This window comes from Marmota marmota, unplaced genomic scaffold (genome assembly GCF_001458135.2).
Source record: "Marmota marmota marmota unplaced genomic scaffold, marMar, whole genome shotgun sequence".
NCBI classification, from domain to species: Eukaryota; Metazoa; Chordata; class Mammalia; order Rodentia; family Sciuridae; genus Marmota; species Marmota marmota.
In genome coordinates, this window is record NW_026000130.1 from 8,376,915 (window position 1) to 8,394,148 (window position 17,234).

At 41.0% G+C, this 17,234-nt stretch overlaps 1 protein-coding gene across 2 annotated transcripts in view; it reads left to right on the plus strand.

Annotated features, from left to right (window-relative positions):
* The first annotated feature begins 1,581 nt into the window (after nt 1-1,581).
* Nucleotides 1,582-17,234, plus strand: part of Crkl (CRK like proto-oncogene, adaptor protein) — a 39,812-nt gene continuing 24,159 nt past the window's right edge. The window contains exons 1-2 of one of the 2 annotated variants that reach the window (XM_015500360.2): nt 1,582-2,430; nt 13,274-13,739. In XM_015500360.2, the coding sequence (XP_015355846.1) occupies nt 2,120-2,430; nt 13,274-13,739 (777 nt within the window). In that variant the 5' untranslated portion in view covers nt 1,582-2,119. The remainder of the gene's footprint in view (nt 2,431-13,273; nt 13,740-17,234) is intronic. The other variant, XM_015500359.2, reaches the window with a different exon arrangement.

Here is a 17,234-nt window from a genome sequence, read left to right on the forward strand (position 1 = left end):
GAATGATAATTTTTATGGAGATTACTGACAACCTTCAAAAGCCTAGTTTTAGTTAAAGCAAGGATAGAAGCCAGCTCAAGAAGGTGGGCAAAAAGTAGGTGATGAGGAAATGGTAAATCTAGCTGTGAAAAGGAGCTAGAAAATCAAGTGGAAAATTTTCTCCCCATCCACGGAAAGATCTGCTCACACGTTAAGACTATGGAGGTAGAGGCCCAGGGAGAGAGTGAATAATAGTGGAAAACTCTTACGTGATGCTTAATATGTGCCAGGCACTATTCCGAGCACTTTTCATGTATTAGCTTGTTTAATACATTTACTTCTACCTAGGAAGTGAGTGCTATTATTATGGCCAAGATGAAGCAAAGAATGATTTAAGTTACTAGTCCAAGTCATCTAGCTAGTCAACTGACTAAACCAGGACTTGAACTCAGTAGTCAGCATCAATGTTATTGGTATTTAAATTGCACCTGAGATTAATACAATATGAAAGCATCTTTGTGGATTCACAAAAAGGCACTATACCCTGACATTTCCCTTTAATTTACCCTAGAATGGACATCACCTATCTTCCTACAGTCTAAAATGTGTTGAACCTGGGGGATGCCAGTGGCCAAAGAAGTTTCATTGGCAGAGGGATATAAGTTATGATTTGGTTCTCTGGCCTCTTCCCCTTTCTGGGCACTTTCTTGTCTGTCCAATTCAGGATGTTTATTACCAATAATCGGGCACCAATGACCTGATGATTTTCACAACTTCAGTCATTCAACAAATATTTGAGCATCCACTTAGGGCCAGGCATTGTGCAAAACAGATAAGAAATCTGGTTTCTTAAAATTTAAGTTCCAGTGGGGATTGAGGGAGGAGACAGTTAGGAGGGCATAGCTGAAGGTGCGTAAGTAAGGGTGAATGGGAGAAAATTAACTGAGGGAAGCAGGCAGAATCCGGAGCAGGCGAAGCCTTCAGGCCACTCCCCAGAGGCGTTTGTATTTTATTTGCAGCGATTCAGAGCCTATAATGGACAAGTTATACCAGGCTGTAGACTCGTGAATGCAATCTTCGCTTTCCCCATCCCCCATTTGTGCCAGCTGGGTCACCTAACCACCCGGGTCCCTTAGACTATTAAACCACCTAGAGCACGCTCCATTCAGTAATCTAGGGGTCAGCTCGCTCCCGGGGTCATCTCCTCCGTGAGCAATCTCGGCCCTTTAGGGCCTGTCCGCCCTTGAATGTCCCTTTGGCCACTCGGTCGGCCAGGTCACCTCAGTTCCACGCCTCCCTGGCCCGCGATTCGGCGAGCACGTTACGCTTTGTTCCCAGAAGCAGGTTTTCGGAACGCCGCTCCCTCTCGGCTCCAACTATTTTCCTGCCAACCCTGGGAGACTCCTCTGCGGCAGCGCCCCCGGCGGCGCACCGAGGCCCAGGAAGGGAGTGCCCGCGGTCAACGCCTCCTTAAGCCTCCTCCCGGAACGCGGGAGCGGGTGCTAGAAGCCCACGCCCCGGCCACCGCAACCGTGTTGCTGATTGGTTATGACGAGCGACGTCACGGGGAGGGCCCCGACGGCCGCTGGGAGCCGGGGTCCCGCGCGTGCGCAGACAGAGTGCGCTGAGACGAGGGGGAGGTGGCCGGCTGCTTCTCCCGCGTCCGCCATTTTGTTGCTGTGGCTCTTGGGAACAGGCTGGGCAAAGCCGTCCCGGAGGCGCCACGCTCCCTCGAGTCCGGTGCTTCGTGGTCGGCGGGTGTCAGTGCAGACCCGTACGGCTGTGGAGCCGGAGCTTTCCAGGTCGCGATCCACTGGAACCACCCCCGGTATGTCAGACAGCCCAAGAACCCCAGGGCGGCCTCCGCTGCGGCTCGACTTCGCCCACCCGACCCCGGGCTCTGCCCTGCTTTCCCTGGGCCGGCTCTTTCTGTGAGGCGGCCCCGGAGCAGGCGGGCGGCGGCAGAGGATGCTGCGAGCCCGGAGCCGAGAGGCAGGTGCTGGCCCGGCCCTCTAAGCTTGCCTAGAGGTGTGCCGAGAGGCCCCTTTCTCGGCCCCAAAGCCGTCTGCCGGGCAAAGGCTTCCAGAACAGGCGAGAGCAGCCGCCGCCCCGACTCGCCACAGAACCCCGGCCGGGCACCATGTCCTCCGCCAGGTTCGACTCCTCAGATCGCTCTGCTTGGTACATGGGACCGGTGTCTCGCCAGGAGGCGCAGACCCGGCTCCAGGGCCAGCGCCACGGCATGTTCCTAGTCCGCGACTCCTCCACCTGCCCCGGGGACTATGTGCTGTCTGTATCCGAGAACTCGCGCGTCTCCCACTACATCATCAACTCTTTGCCTAATCGCCGTTTTAAGATCGGGGACCAGGAGTTTGACCATTTGCCGGCATTGCTGGAGTTCTACAAGATCCACTACCTGGACACCACCACCTTAATCGAGCCAGCGCCGAGGTACGCGAGCGCTTGGGGTTCCCGGGCGTGCAGCCGGCCCGACTGCTGAGGAGGGTCGAGAATGGGCTCTGTTGAAAAGAGTGTGTATATAAGGGGCAGGGGTGAATCGATTCTGAACCAGAAGGCGTTTCGAACGAACAGCTTATCTTAGGATCTGGGTCACTGGATGAACGGATGCTTTTTAAACACATTTAACAGTGATTGCATAGTCCCATGCATACCTTTTTTTTTTTTTTTTAATAACCCCGTTTTGGCTCGTAGACTTCTTTAAAAAGATTGCCGCTGCATGCCTTCTCCCCATCTCCCCGAAAATTCTTATACACACGTTTTGCACACCATTCAGGGTTCTTGAACCCCCAACAGAACTCACAACTACAAGGTTAAGAAATGGACTACAGCCTTTCAAACAATTGCTTTATTGTTCAAGAATAATAATAGTAATATCTTTATCTGAAGTATCAGAACTATTTATTGATATTCTGATGCCAGGTTTGAAGCGGGCCAGACACCTCTTTTACTACACTTAGAAACGAAAACATGCATTGGTTTCAGCAATGACATTTTTAGGAAAATTTGTATTTCCTCCCCAAAGGTGAACCATTACTAGGCTAAACATCATTTTGGTTAATTACCAAGATGGAGTGGCACTTATTCTTTTACTAGTTCAATTTCATAAATACTTCCTGTATTGAGTCTAACAGCCTAACAACTATTTTAAAGCTAAGAAAGAACTGAGAGTGATACTGACCATCAGGCTTTCTTTTTTCCGAGTGAAATATGTTATTTTATTTGATTATTTGCTTCAATGGGTATCTTATCAACGAATTCTTTTATTTATACCAATCGTCAGTTGAAAAATTACCTAGAAATTTTTTTAAATTAATTTCTATGGTGCTGGGGATCAAATTCATGGCCTGGCACATGCTAGGTAAGAGTTCTACCACTGAGCTATGTCACCATCCTAGAATTTTAAAATAAAAGGTATTTTCCTGCTCAGTGTCTTTCTTAAAACATCTAATTAAAAAGGATGAAAATAGATTTTTTAGGGTGAGATTCGCAAACAAGGTATTATTCTGAACTTTAACATTAAAAATTATTATAATTAAGAGCACCTATTGTTTATTTGGGAAAGAACTAAAGAAGAAAGCCATGACTGTATTATAGACTTAAGATTAACTACTGATCTAAATAGACTTAAAAAAGGGGGGGGGGGGGGATTGTAAGTCAAGTTCTGTATAACAAAGACTAGGACACCAAGAATCTGACTGGTGAAACTTGGTCTTAACAGCTGCTGGTAGGTGCTATCAACTTTGAGCACAGTGTAAATCCTGTATGAGGGATTGGAGAGAATATTAGATCCACTGTAATAAGATTGGTAGTATATTTAAGAAAGTTGCTTCCTCTAATTTGTTAAAGTGAATTATGTAATTAATTTCAAGTCTTTATTAAGCCATGCTGTGTGCGAGGCATGTGCTTACATTGAGGTGACAGATCCTAAATACTGCTGTTTCAAAAACTGAAGTAATGGCTTGATCCTCTTATAGAAGGAGGAAAAGGAATATGCTGCAGTGGCATCCCACTACCCACAAAATCCAAAATTATCCATAAACATGTCTTCTCAGATATCAGATATAATTTTCTTTGTCTCTTTTCTTCTTCAGTGAAGCTCTACAAGGCTGCCCACCCATTCCCTGTTAGTTTTCCTTACCTACTTATACCTTTTTTGTACCTTTGCTGGGATACTCCTCATTGCCTCATTCCACTTTACTTTAGTGTCCTCACAAATAATAGGGTTTTTCCCTGATCCTCCTCTTCAAATTCGGCTTTGTTTCTCCTCTATTCTGTGCTTTCTGCCCCAGATATATTGCTGTTTTTCATTTTCACTGATAACGCCGAAGATGGTCACGATTCTGATTGAATTGGACCCCATTTGAATTTACTTTGTCATACTGAATTATTGACATGCCACTTCCACATCTGAAATTTGGGAATAGATTTAACATTTAGAATAAAGCTAGTGGTTAGTATATAAAGCTAGCCTTAGTATAAATCTAGTGGTTAAGCTGGGCAAGGTGGTATACACTCATGGCTGAGGTGGGAGGGTAGCTTGAACCCAGAGGTTTCGAGATTAGCTGGGGCAACATAACCTTGCAAGATGCCCTATCTCCCTCTCCCTTTTAATTTTTTTTTTTTTTTAAGTATTTGGGGTGGAACCCAGGGTTGATGTACCACTGAGGTACATCACCAACCCATTTTATTTTTTTTTATACTGATCTCACTAAGTGGCTCAGGCTGGCCTGCAACTTGGAATACTTCTGCCTCTGAATAGCTGGAATTACAGGTGTACACCACCATGCCCAGAGAGACTGTCTCAAAAATATAAAATAAAAATAAAGCTAGTGGTTAGTAGAGCCTTGGCCAATAGAAAACTTAATGCAATGCTTCTTTATATCCCAAACAGGATAAATTAAGTAGTTTAACTTTTCAGGTATCAAAACTGAGCTTTTTTTTAATGTTTGTTTTTTAGTTGTAGTTGAATACAATACCTTTGTTTTATGTATTTATTTTATGTGGTGCTGAGGACCAAACCCCGGGATCTCGCACACTCTAGAGGAGTGCTCTACCACTGAGCCCCAGCCCCAACCCCCAAACCTAGGCTTTTTAAAGTCAGAGTTTTCTTGTCCTTTGGTTAATAGTTTTTTACATTTATCTATGGTATTCTTATTGTATATTTTAAATTATTTAATCTCTGAAGAGTGTCATGTTGGATAGCTTTTGTTGTTTTTGAATGAATCTGAAATATTTTCATTGTGCACATTAGTGTGATTTTTATATGGTTAATCAGTTAATAAACAGAAATCCTGTGGTGATTTTTTTTTCCCTTCATTTTGGGCACACAACATTTTTAAGATTTTGTTTAGGGCCCGGCATGGTGCCATACCTCTGTAGTCCCTCTTGCTTGGTAGGCTAAGGCAGGAGGATAACTTGAGCCCAGGAGTTGGAGGCCAGCTTAGGTAACCTAGACCCTGTCTTAATAAAAAGGGTTATGTTTAAGTTGTAGTTGATATTCACCTAAGCTCTAGTTTTTTTTAATATGGTCTGTTTCCAATCAAACAATGTTTCAAAAGGTTTCTGGGTGAATTGCTTGGGTTTGAAATACATTTCCCCTGGTTTAAAAATTTGAAAGTGTATTTTGTATAGCTTACATTGCTTATAAAATTTTCCAGTTCTAAAGAATGAAGATAAATGCAAGCTAGGAAAAAAAAAATTTTTTTGACAAAAATTTACCATTAAAAACAGGGAATTTGGGCTGGGGCTGTAACTCAGTGGTATAGTGCCTGCCTCACTTTTGAGGCACTGGATTCAATCCTCAGCACCACTTAGAAATTATTTGTAAATAAAGATATTGTGTCCATCTACAACTTAAAAAAAAAAAAAACTGAGGGAATTTGATCCTTTATAAAAATCATGTTTTGTTTTGTTTTTTTGTCACTGGGGATTGAATTTGGGACTCAACCATTGAGCCACATCCCCAGTCCTATTTTGTATATTATTTAGAGACAGGGTCTCATTGAATTGCTTAGTTCCTTACTGTTGCTGAGGCTGGCTTTGAACTTGTGATCCTCATGTGTAAAGTACCTGAAGCTATTTGGTTTGTGACCTTCTCTTGTTTAAGATTCAAATCCAGAGAATTTTTTTTTTTTTTTTTAATTTTTAATATTTTTATTTTTTAGTTATCGGCGGACACAACATCTTTGTTTGTATGTGGTGCTGAGGATCGAACCTGGGCCGCACGCATGCCAGGCGAGCGCGCTACCGCTTGAGCCACATCCCCAGCCCCCTCAAATCCAGAGAATTTTTATGTAAAGGTTTTCAATTTTAAAGCAGGGCCTGATGGCTAACACCTGTAGTTTCAGTACGTGGAAGGCTGAGGCAGGAGGATCATTTTGAATATAGGAGTTGGAGACTAGCCTAGGCATACACCCAGTCTCCAAAAAAATATAAATATATGTGTGTACATATATATACACACGTGTATATATATATATATTACGTACATATATACACACAAACATACACACATATATATGTAAATTTTTTAGTTGTAGATGGACACAGTACCTTTATTTATTTATGTGGTTCTGAGGATTGAACCCAGTGCCCCAGGCATGCATGGCAAATGCCATACCACTGAGCCACAACCCCAGCCCATATATATATATTTATATTATTAACTTTGATCTGAACTGTTGGACTAGATTATTTACAAGTATCCTTAAGACTAAAGTATTTTCGTTTTTCTGGTAAGTAAAGTTAGGGCCACCAGTCTAGTCAGCTTGCCTGGAATGATAGCTAAGCATGTGAAAGTAGCATGCAAGAATAAGGAGGTGAAGAGGCTTGGAAAGTGTACCATGTGGCACATAATGTTTCTCCTTTTATGTTTAACAAACTAAAGTTAAGTATTTGGAGTGCCTGAGCTTTTGTAATCTCAGAAGAAAAGAGAGAGCCCAAAACTACACTCAAGGCATATGGGAGTAAACCATGGTTTTTGTCTTTGAGAAGCTATGTCTATTGAAAAATTGAAATAGAATGCCATAGGAGGGAGGTCAGCTTTGCATAAGGGGTCAGAAAAGACTTGAAAGAGGAGGTACTCTTTCAACTAATTCTTAAAAATGAGAACCAAGTATATGAGGTGGAAGAGTCGTAGCAGTGCCTGCTGGGAAAGGCATAGAGTTGTAATTAATGTGAGTGATGGACACTAGGCAGGAAAGATAAAGCTTAACTCATAAAGGGTCTCCTGTGCCTTGTAAATAAGTTTAACAGTGAGAACCATCTAAGTTTCTAAAAATAATTTCTCATGATCAGCTTTACTGGTTTTTTTTTTTTTGTTGTTGTTGTTTTTTTTTTTTTTGGTATGTGTGTATATATGTGTGCGCCCGTGTGCCCCCACTGAGGATCAGTTTTACTTTTTAGAAACTTCTATGGTTTGGCGCTGGGTAGGAGACTGTCTAGTGGATGGGGCTAATTAAGGGCTGTTATCAGAGAGGGTCCATGAGAAGCTGAACTGAGATCAACTGTCCTGGGAATGTAAAAGTGGTACCGACAGCCTTTCTGGGATAGTGTACACAGAAGGTAAGAGAAGAATAGTATGACTTCAGAGAGAATTGAGTAGTGGTGCCTTTGAGAGAAAGGATTAGAGTGAGGGGATTGATTGTTTCCAGTAGGAAGATTTTTCTTGAGGAGCCTACACAGAGCCAGATGTTATTTAGCAATGGGGACTGAATAGATAGATTTGGGAATGAGCTGAGGAGGAGGAACTGTGAAAGGTGGTGGACAGTTTTTAGTAGTGGCCTTGAATGCTCTGGGAAGGAATGGAGGGGAGCAGGGTATATTAAATTCCACTGAGGTAGCTGGGGGTATAGCTCAGTGATAGAGTATGTACTTAGCTAGAATGTAAGAGACCCTGCGTTCATTTCCTAGCATCAAAAAAAAATTTTTTTTAAAGATAAATTCCAATGAATGGTAAAGAATGGTTACCTAAAGCAATTAATTAAAGAGATAGTTAGCCTTTTTGGAATTGATTCTTCCACCAAGTGTTTTTGAGGGTTTTTTTTTTTTTTTTTTTTTTTTTTTTTTTTGTGGTGCTGGGGATTGAACCCAGGGCCTTTTACATGCAAGGTAAGCACTTTGCCAACTGAGCTACATCCCCAGTCCTCGAGGGTTTTTTTAACTGTGAAATATTTTGTACATACAAGAATGTATGTGTGGGGCTGGGGTTATGGTTCAGTAGTAGAACACTTGCCTAGCATGTGTGGGGCACTGGGTTCCATTCTCAGCACCACATATAATTAAATTAATGAAATAAAGGTCCATCACAGTTTTTTAAGAAAATTTTTTATAAAGAATGTATGTGTGTAATAAAATATCTTTATCACCCATATATTCCTTTTTTTTTTTTTTGGTACCAGGGATTGAACTCATGGGTGCTTAACCACTGAGCAACATCCTCAGCCCTTTTCTTTATTTTTTGTTTGGAGACAGTCTCTCTAAGTTGCTTAGGGCCTCACTAAGTTGCTGAGGCTAGCTTTGAACTTGTGATCCTCCTTCCTCAGCCTCCAGAGTTGCTGGGATTATAGACATGTATCACCGCACCCAGCCTGTGTATTCCTTTTGGTATACTGAGGATTGGATCCTAACTTTACCACTGAACTATGTCCTCAAGCCCTTTTTAAATTTATTTATTTGCAGTGCTGGAATCAAACCCAGTGTTTGTACACACAAGACAAGTGCTCTACCACTGAGCAACATCCCCGGCCCTTTTTATTTCTTATTTTGAGAAAGGGTCTTGCTAAATTGCTCAGGCTGAACTCAAACTTTCAATTCTCCTGCCTCAGCCTTATGGGCAGTGGAATTATAAGCGTGTGCCACCACACCCAGTGGTTATTATTATTATTATTATTATTATTTTAATTTTTTATTGTTGGTAGTGGTTATTATTATTATTTTTAATACTTTTTAGTTGTCAATGGACCTTTATTTATTTATATATGGTGCTGAGAATCGAACCCAGTGCTTTTCACATGCTAGGCAAGCGCTCCACCACTGAGCCCAACTTCAGCCCCTATTTTTTTTAAAGGATTATTTAAAAAGAAAAAGAATATGTGGCAAGGACACACATAGTCTGCAAAGCCCAGAATATGTACCATATGGTCTTTCACAGAAGTTTTTCGACCTTTAGAAAGCCTGGGCCAGCAGAGCTCTTGCTCTGTGCCTGTGAGAAACAGCAGTGTGCTTTGTGGTCTGTAGGGGGACCGAGAAAGGAACATTTGAACCTTTGGGACTCAGGTTTATTTCTAATGCAGAACTAAATACATAATTCCCTCTTCAATGACTTTCAACTTTAGGGTGGGGCTAGTCTTTTTTGTGCATCACCTCCTTCCTTGGTTCTCCTGGCCCTTAGCAAAAAACTTGAGGACCCCTGGATTCTGTTGACTTCTATCATGATATCCTAGGTGCTTTTCTTTTCCTTCCAGCCCTACTTCTGTTGAATTATCTTCTTTTTAGTACTAAAGATTGAACCCAGGGGAACTTTACCACTGAGCTACATCCTCAGCCCTTTTTATTTTGAGATAGGAGCTCACTTAGTTGCTGAGGCTGGCCTTGAACTTGTGATACTCTTGCCTCAGTCTTTGGAGTTGCTGGGATTGATGATAAGCATGTGCTACTGTGCACTAAATTGTCTTTTGAGATCAAGACTTGGTTTCAAGTCAGCACGTAGTAGGACCAGTGAATAACTAGGCAAATAGATTTTATTAGTTGATTAGTCCCCACTGAAGCTGTAATATTGATCTATGTTTAGAACTTCTTTTTTGGGGTCGGGGAGGCTGAGTTACATCTTCTATCCTTTTACTTTTTATTTTGAGAAAGGATATAACCAAATTGCTTAGGTCCTCACTAAGTTGTTAAGGCTGGCCTCAAACTTACGTTTTTACCTCAGCCTCCTGAGTCCCTGGGATTATACACATGCACCACTGTGCCCTGCTCACAGTACTGTTTTTGTGGGGGTTTTGCTTTGTTGTTGACAGTGCTGGGGATTGAACCTAAGACCTCGTGCTTGCTAGGCAAGCACTTTTACCTCTAAGCTACATCTGCAGCCTGAACTGTTTCTACCTGTACAAATTAATTATAATAAAATATCCTTGGATAAGTTCTGAGATAGAGCTAATTGTTCCTGTAGTAAATTGTCTGAAATCTGTGATACTCAACAAATTTCACAGACTTTGTGGCTCTTGAAATAGGAAGAGGGATATGCTTTCTGGGTGTGCCTGTATATGTGCTAGTTAGGAATTGTTGGGAATATTTCACATACATTATGGCATAAATTCTCATGCACCTGAAAGAAGTAGTTTGTCAGGCTAGTATTGTAGCTCAGTGGTAGAGCATTTGCCTAGCACATGTGAGGCACTGGGTTCAACTCTCACCACCACATTAAAAAAGAAAAAAAGGTATTATGTCCATCTACAACTAAAATATTAAAAAAAAAAAAAAAAAAAAAAATCCCTTAATGTCCTCTCGTTTTNCCCCCCCCCCCAAAAAAAAATCTATCTACCAGGATTGCTGCAAGGATCAAATAAGGTCTTCAAAGGCTGCAAATAGTGCCTGGCAAAGATAATAAATATTAACTCTTTTTACTATTGCTACTGTTACTACTTGTGCTATCCATTTTTTCCATGGACTGATATTAAGTAGTGGACCCTTGATTAATAAGAAACAAGGCCTTTGAGGTGCTTGTAAAACTAGTTTTTGCATTAAAGAATGATGTAAGTTTTGGGTGCTGAGGCTGTAGCTCAGTGGCAGAGCGCTTGCCTGGCATGCGTGAGGCACTGGGTTCAATCCTCAGCACCACGTAAAAATAAACAAATAAAATAAAGGCATTCTGTATATCTACAAAAAGAAAGGAAGAAATAAATAAATAAATATGTAAGTTTTGCACATTGTGAAGGCCGCTTTTTTGGAGAGAGTGTGGCATTATGTACCAAACTGGGGATTGAACCCAAAGGTGGTTGTACATGATGTGAATAAAAGCTTATAACAGAGCGTGTGTGTGTGTGTGTGTGTGTGTGTGTGTGTGTGTGCGCGCGCGCACATGACGTGTAATTTGAGTCACATCCCCCAGTCTTTAATTTTTTATTTTGGGACAGTGTCTCCCTGAGTTGCTAAGGGATTCTCCTGCCTCAGCCTCCCAATTTGCTGGGACTTATAGGCATGTTCCATCTTGTCTACAACTGTTCTTATTTAATCTGGTAATTTGAGTTTCCAGAATCTGGGATTTACAAAAGGTATAGGGAAAATAATGCCCAGTACTTGGGGTATAGTTCAGTGGCAGACTGCCTGGTTAGCATGCCTGAGGCTGTGTGGGTTTGATCCCCAGTACCAAAAAAGAGAAATAAGGGGCTAGGATTGTGGCTCAGCTGTAGAGCGCTCGCCTAGCATGGGGAGGACCTGGGTTCAATCCTCAGCACCACATAAAAATAAAGGCATTGTGTTGTGTCCATCTTTACCTAAAAAAATAAATATTAAAAAAGAAATAAAAGGAAAGAAAAAATAAAATAATGTACAAAAGGGTTTGTAACATTTATAGTTAAATAGGGAGAATTAGGAAAACTAAATACTCTTGGATGCTTCATTGAGTAGGCCCATAGAATGGAATGTGATCATGGTGAAGACCAGAAATGTGTGGAGATATCTGTGCTGTGATATTAGGCAGATAAACCACAGGTATATACAGAACTCTATTTTAAGAAAGCTATAAACTGGGCCAGTTGGAGTTTGGGAACGGAGAAGATGGGAAGGATAATTGAAGTTTCCTTGGGGCAGAAACTACAGGTTTGTTTCTCTTGCCTCTCCTTTCCATGACCCTCTCTTTGGAGGGGGGAAGGATGGACAGTGCTGGTGATCAACTGTGGTTGCACTTTTGTCACTGAACTACATCCCCAGCTGGTACTTTGCTTTTGTAGTTGACTCTGGGAGTGCTTTCTACAAGGCATTCAACAAATATGTACATGTTGAATCTGTAAGCCAAGTAAAGGTGGTGGTGCTTGTGGACTAATGCTTACCTAAGAATTCTTGGCTTGTGAATTTTGCAGTGAAACTTCATTTTGTTTTGTTTTGTTGTTTGTGTCAGGTTTTCACTATGTTGATCAGCCTGGTCAAATTTCTGAGCTGAAGTGATCCTCCGGTCTCAGACTCCCATGTAGCTGGGACTACAGGCATGTGCCACCACACCTGGCACAGGTGTTCGTTTTAAAGATTAGATGATGGGCTGGGGTTGTGGCTCAGTGGTAGAGCACGTGCCTAGCATGCGTTTGAGGCAGTGGGTTCAATCCCCAGCACCACATTAAAAAAAAAAAAAACTAAATAAACAAAATAAAGGTATTGTGTCCATCTACAACTAAACAATATTTTTAAAAAATAAAGATTAGATGCTGGGGATGTGGCTCAAGCTGTAGTGGGCTTGCCTGGCATGCGTGCGGCCCGGGTTCAATCCTCAGCACCACATACAAACAAAGATGTTGTGTCTGCTGAAAACTAAAAAATAAATATTAAAAAAATTCTCTCTCTCTCTCTCTAAAAATAAATAAATTAATAAAGATTAGGTGATAATTCCTTTTTTGTTTTGTTTTGAGGATTGAACTCGGGCACTCAGCCCCTGAGCTGCTTAGTCCTTGCTTTGGCTGAGGCTGGTTTTGAACTCGCAGTCCTCCTGCCTCAGCCTCCCAAGCCACTGGAATTACAGGCATATTACCATGCCGGGCTAGGTGATAATTCTTCTACAAGATGGGATGTGTAGGTTATTTTTTTTTAATTTGAAAAGCATATAAACCCTTTTCTGGAGACAGAGGCCTTTGTCATCATCTTTTTGTGTGTCCAGGGAAGTGTGCAGGATGTGAGCCATTAGATTAGGGCTGGGAGGAAGAGTATGTGATGGTTGTGACAGTGAAGTATATTTTTACATAATTCCATATACATGGAGTATAACTTATTCTAATTAGGATCCCATTCTTGTGGTTATACATGATGTGAACAAAAGGTTCTTATAAAATAGAGTTTGTATGTGTATGCTTATGACATGTAATTTGAAAAGCCATATTCAGGATATTAACTTTCATTATAATAAAGACTGTAGAAAGTACAATATAACAGAACCTTCTTAACTACTGTGACTTTAGAGAGGGAATTACTCATTACAAAGAAGAGTGGCTTATTAAATTTGACAGACACTAGTATAGAGTAAGATTTTTGTCTACAGTGATTTTCTCTCTCTCTCTCTCTCTCTCTCAAGGTATCCAAGCCCGCCAATGGGATCTGTCTCAGCACCCAACCTGCCTACAGCAGAAGAAAATCTGGAATATGTACGAACTCTATATGATTTTCCTGGGAATGATGCCGAAGACCTGCCCTTTAAAAAGGGTGAGATCCTGGTGATAATAGAAAAGCCTGAAGAACAGTGGTGGAGTGCCCGGAACAAGGATGGCCGGGTTGGGATGATTCCTGTCCCCTATGTTGAAAAGCTCGTGAGATCCTCACCACATGGAAAGCATGGAAATAGGAATTCCAACAGTTATGGCATCCCAGAACCTGCTCATGCATATGCTCAACCTCAGACCACAACTCCTCTACCTGCAGTTTCCAGTACTTCTGGGGCAGCGATCAACCCTTTGCCATCCACACAGAATGGACCTGTCTTTGCAAAAGCAATCCAGAAAAGAGTACCCTGTGCTTATGACAAGACTGCTTTGGCACTAGAGGTAAAATATATTAAGTTTGATCTTATGGGTCTTTTGACATTGGGTTTTTTTTTTTTTTTTTAATCTTTTTTGGTACTAGGGATTAAAATCCAGATGGGTGCTTAACCACTGAGCCATATCCAGCCCATTTTATTTTAATTTTGAGACAGGGTCTTGCTAAATTGCTGGCTTTGAATTTGCAGTCCTCTTGCCTCAGTCTCCTGAGTCACTGGGATTATAGACATGCGCCACTGCCCCTGGTTTAATTTAGATTCTTTTTTTTTTTTTTTGGAATCCGGGATTGAACTTCGGGACACTCAACCACTAAGCCATATCCCCAGCCTTTTTTTATATTTTATTTAGAGACAGGGTTCACTGAGTTGCTTAGTGCCTGGTTTTTGCGAAGGCTGGCTTTGAACTCACTGATCCTCCTGCCTCAGCCTCCTGAGCCCCTGGAATTACAGGCATATGCCACCTCTGCTCATTTAAGATTATATTCATGAGAATTAAAGAACTGGGTGATTCTGGAAGATGCATGGTTAGTGTTTCTCCCAGATTCTTGTTTCCTGTTCCTTGTTTCTCCCAGATTCTTAACCTACTTGCTGTTTTTTTTTTCTGTTCCCCAAGCTTTATATAGATTTAGTCTCACAGTAGTTGGTTTTCTTTGCATTAAGGAAATTTGATAATTAGATAGAACCCCATTATCTAGAGCAAAATCAGTATACAGATACATAGCCACTTGGTTGGATCAATATTTCTAACATTTGGCTGGATGCCATGGTGTACCCCTGTAATCTCAGTGATTTGGAATACTGAAGCAGGAGGATTGCAAGTTCAAGGCCAGCCTCAGCAATTTAGCAAGGCTCTAAGCAACTTAGTGAGACCCTTTTGCAAAATAAAAAAATAAAAGGCTGGGAACTTAGCTTAGTGGTAAAGCACCCCTGGTTCAATCCCCAGTACAGAAAAGATTTTCTAACATTGTGATTAGTTGAGAAATATGAATAAATATCTTTGATTCTATCTTCAGTTAGGCAGAGGAATGTTTAAAAATATATCATTCTTCAGGCTGGGGATGTAGCTTAGTGATAAGAGTACTTGCCTAGCCTGTGTTAGGGGCTTCAATCCCCAGCACTGTAAAAACCAAACAAAATATGTGAGTCCTAAATATTTATTGCTTGTTAAAGATTTTGTAATTTATAGCAGGAAATAGAACTTGAACATTTTAATTACTGAGTCATTTTCTAAGTAAATATTAACTGCTATTTATTTTGCTTATTTATGGTGCTGGGGGCTAAGTCCAGGGCCTCACACAACAAGTAGTCCACTACTGAGTACACTCCCAGCCCACATTAACTACCTTTTCAAAAAGACTTCTAGCTGGGCATGGTGGCACATGCCTATAAACCCAGTGATTTGGGAGGCTGAGATAGGAGAGTCAAAAAGTTGAGGCTAGTCTCAGCAACTTAGTGAAGCCCTGTTTCAGAATACAAAATAAATAGGGGTGGGGATATAGCTCAGTGGTAAAGTGCCCTCTGTTCACTCTCCAGTATCAAAAAGATTAAAAGATGATAAAAAAAGACTTCTGCAGCAGTGACACATGCCTGTAATCCCAGCAATTCTAGAGGCTAAAGCAGGAAGATTCCAAGTTGGAGGCCAGCCTGGTAAACTTAGCAAAACCCTGTCTCAAAGTAAAAAGGGACTGGGGATATAGATACAGATCAGTTAGTGATAGAACGCCTCTGGGTTCAGTGCTCAGTACCACAAAAAACAAAAAGGGTGAGGGGAGGTTAGATGTCAGAGTTCCCAGGTCTTTCATATATTGTTTACCTGGGAGAGATCTTTACATCCCTGAGCTTCTCTGCCTTTACCTATAAAATGCAAATTACTATAAAATAATGTATGCAAATTGCTATTATTGCTATCCTCAGTAGGCTGTTGTAAAGACCACATAAAATGATGCTTGTGAAAATGTTGTGTAAACCAAAATGTTCCTATACACACACACACACACACACACAAACACACAAACACACACACATACATACACACACATAAATCATTGTGGTATGATTATAATGAGTGCTCTTCTTTAGCATTATCAAATTACATATGTGTTAGAGAAATAGATTGTTAGTAACTATTCCCTGTGTATTCATTTGAAGGTCAAAGTAGGGAAGGGTTCAGAGAGTCCTGGTGCATCACAGTAGGGTAATATAATGGAGCCAGTCGCTTCAAGAAAGCAAAAGTTAAACCACAATTCAGCCTGCATACAGAAAAAGTTAGCTATAATTTGTTTTATGTGTATTTTTCCATTGGTTGTCCTCAATTTTCTGTGGAGCATGAGTAATGTCTGAATGAACTATACCTGAAACTTTGTTTTAGGTTCAGTGATTATAGCCCTCTCCTGTTGGCTGTAAGGAATGAACAAGCAACAGGGATCGGAGACTGGGAAGGACCAAGGGAAAAACAGGAAAAAATCTAAAACAAGCTGCTTCCACACAGATAGTCCTGAGCAGGCCTTCTTCAGCTTTCTTACCCCCACATAGACCTGTCTTTATATACATGTATACCTCTGGCCTGGTCCACATTTCATAACCTTTGAATATATGGATGCATTCGACACTTAATATCTTCCAGTTTGCTTTGTGGTTTCAGCTTTTTGAGGCATTTTCACATCTCTCATTTTAGCATGGGATTCATAGTAGGTGTGACTTGTGTGTTAGACTGCTGATTGTTGGCATACTAGGGTGAGAACCTTTAGGTTTGAGGTGCTCAGTCAGAATTTTATGCACAAGGGTGTTGTAGGGATGAAAACCAGATATTGTCAAGATCTAAACCTTGATGAGTAGGTAGGTAGGTACCTAAGAGGCCCAGAAGTGAGAGCCTGATTAATAGTGTATATTTTAAGATAACCCACATACTTGGCCATCACACAGCTCTTCTAGTCTCTCAAACCTGAGAGAGGTCTCCATACACCTGTGCCCTTATGACACTAACCTAATCATGCAAGTTTTATAAGGGGCCACAGTGTTTCACTGAGTGTAAATGGGATCCAAGAAGTAGTCTTTTGCCATACTCCACTTAATGGTATTTTTCTGTATCTTTAAATGAGATTTGGCTATAACAAATGTTTCTATAATTATGTTATCTTCTACCACTATGAAGATAGTGATGTCTCTCAGATCCTGTTTAAAACAACTTTCTTGGGAACTGATGCAATTAGGTTACCAGGAAAAGTATTAAAATGAAAATGAGTAACAGTGACACAAGTAGGACAAAATGTGCCAGTAATTGAAGCTTCCTTATTCCCTTGATAGTATTTACAAAGAAGAAGGATGGCTTAGGTGAACTGTATTCCTTGAATTATTTCACAAACTTTTTTTCCCCCATAAAACTTGACTCTTGTAAGAATCTTCCTTCAAATAGTGAGTGATTTAAAAACGGGTCTGTGTTTAGCCATTTTCTTTCTTCTTCTTCTTCTTCTTCTTTTTTTTTTTTTTTTTTTTTTTTTTTTTT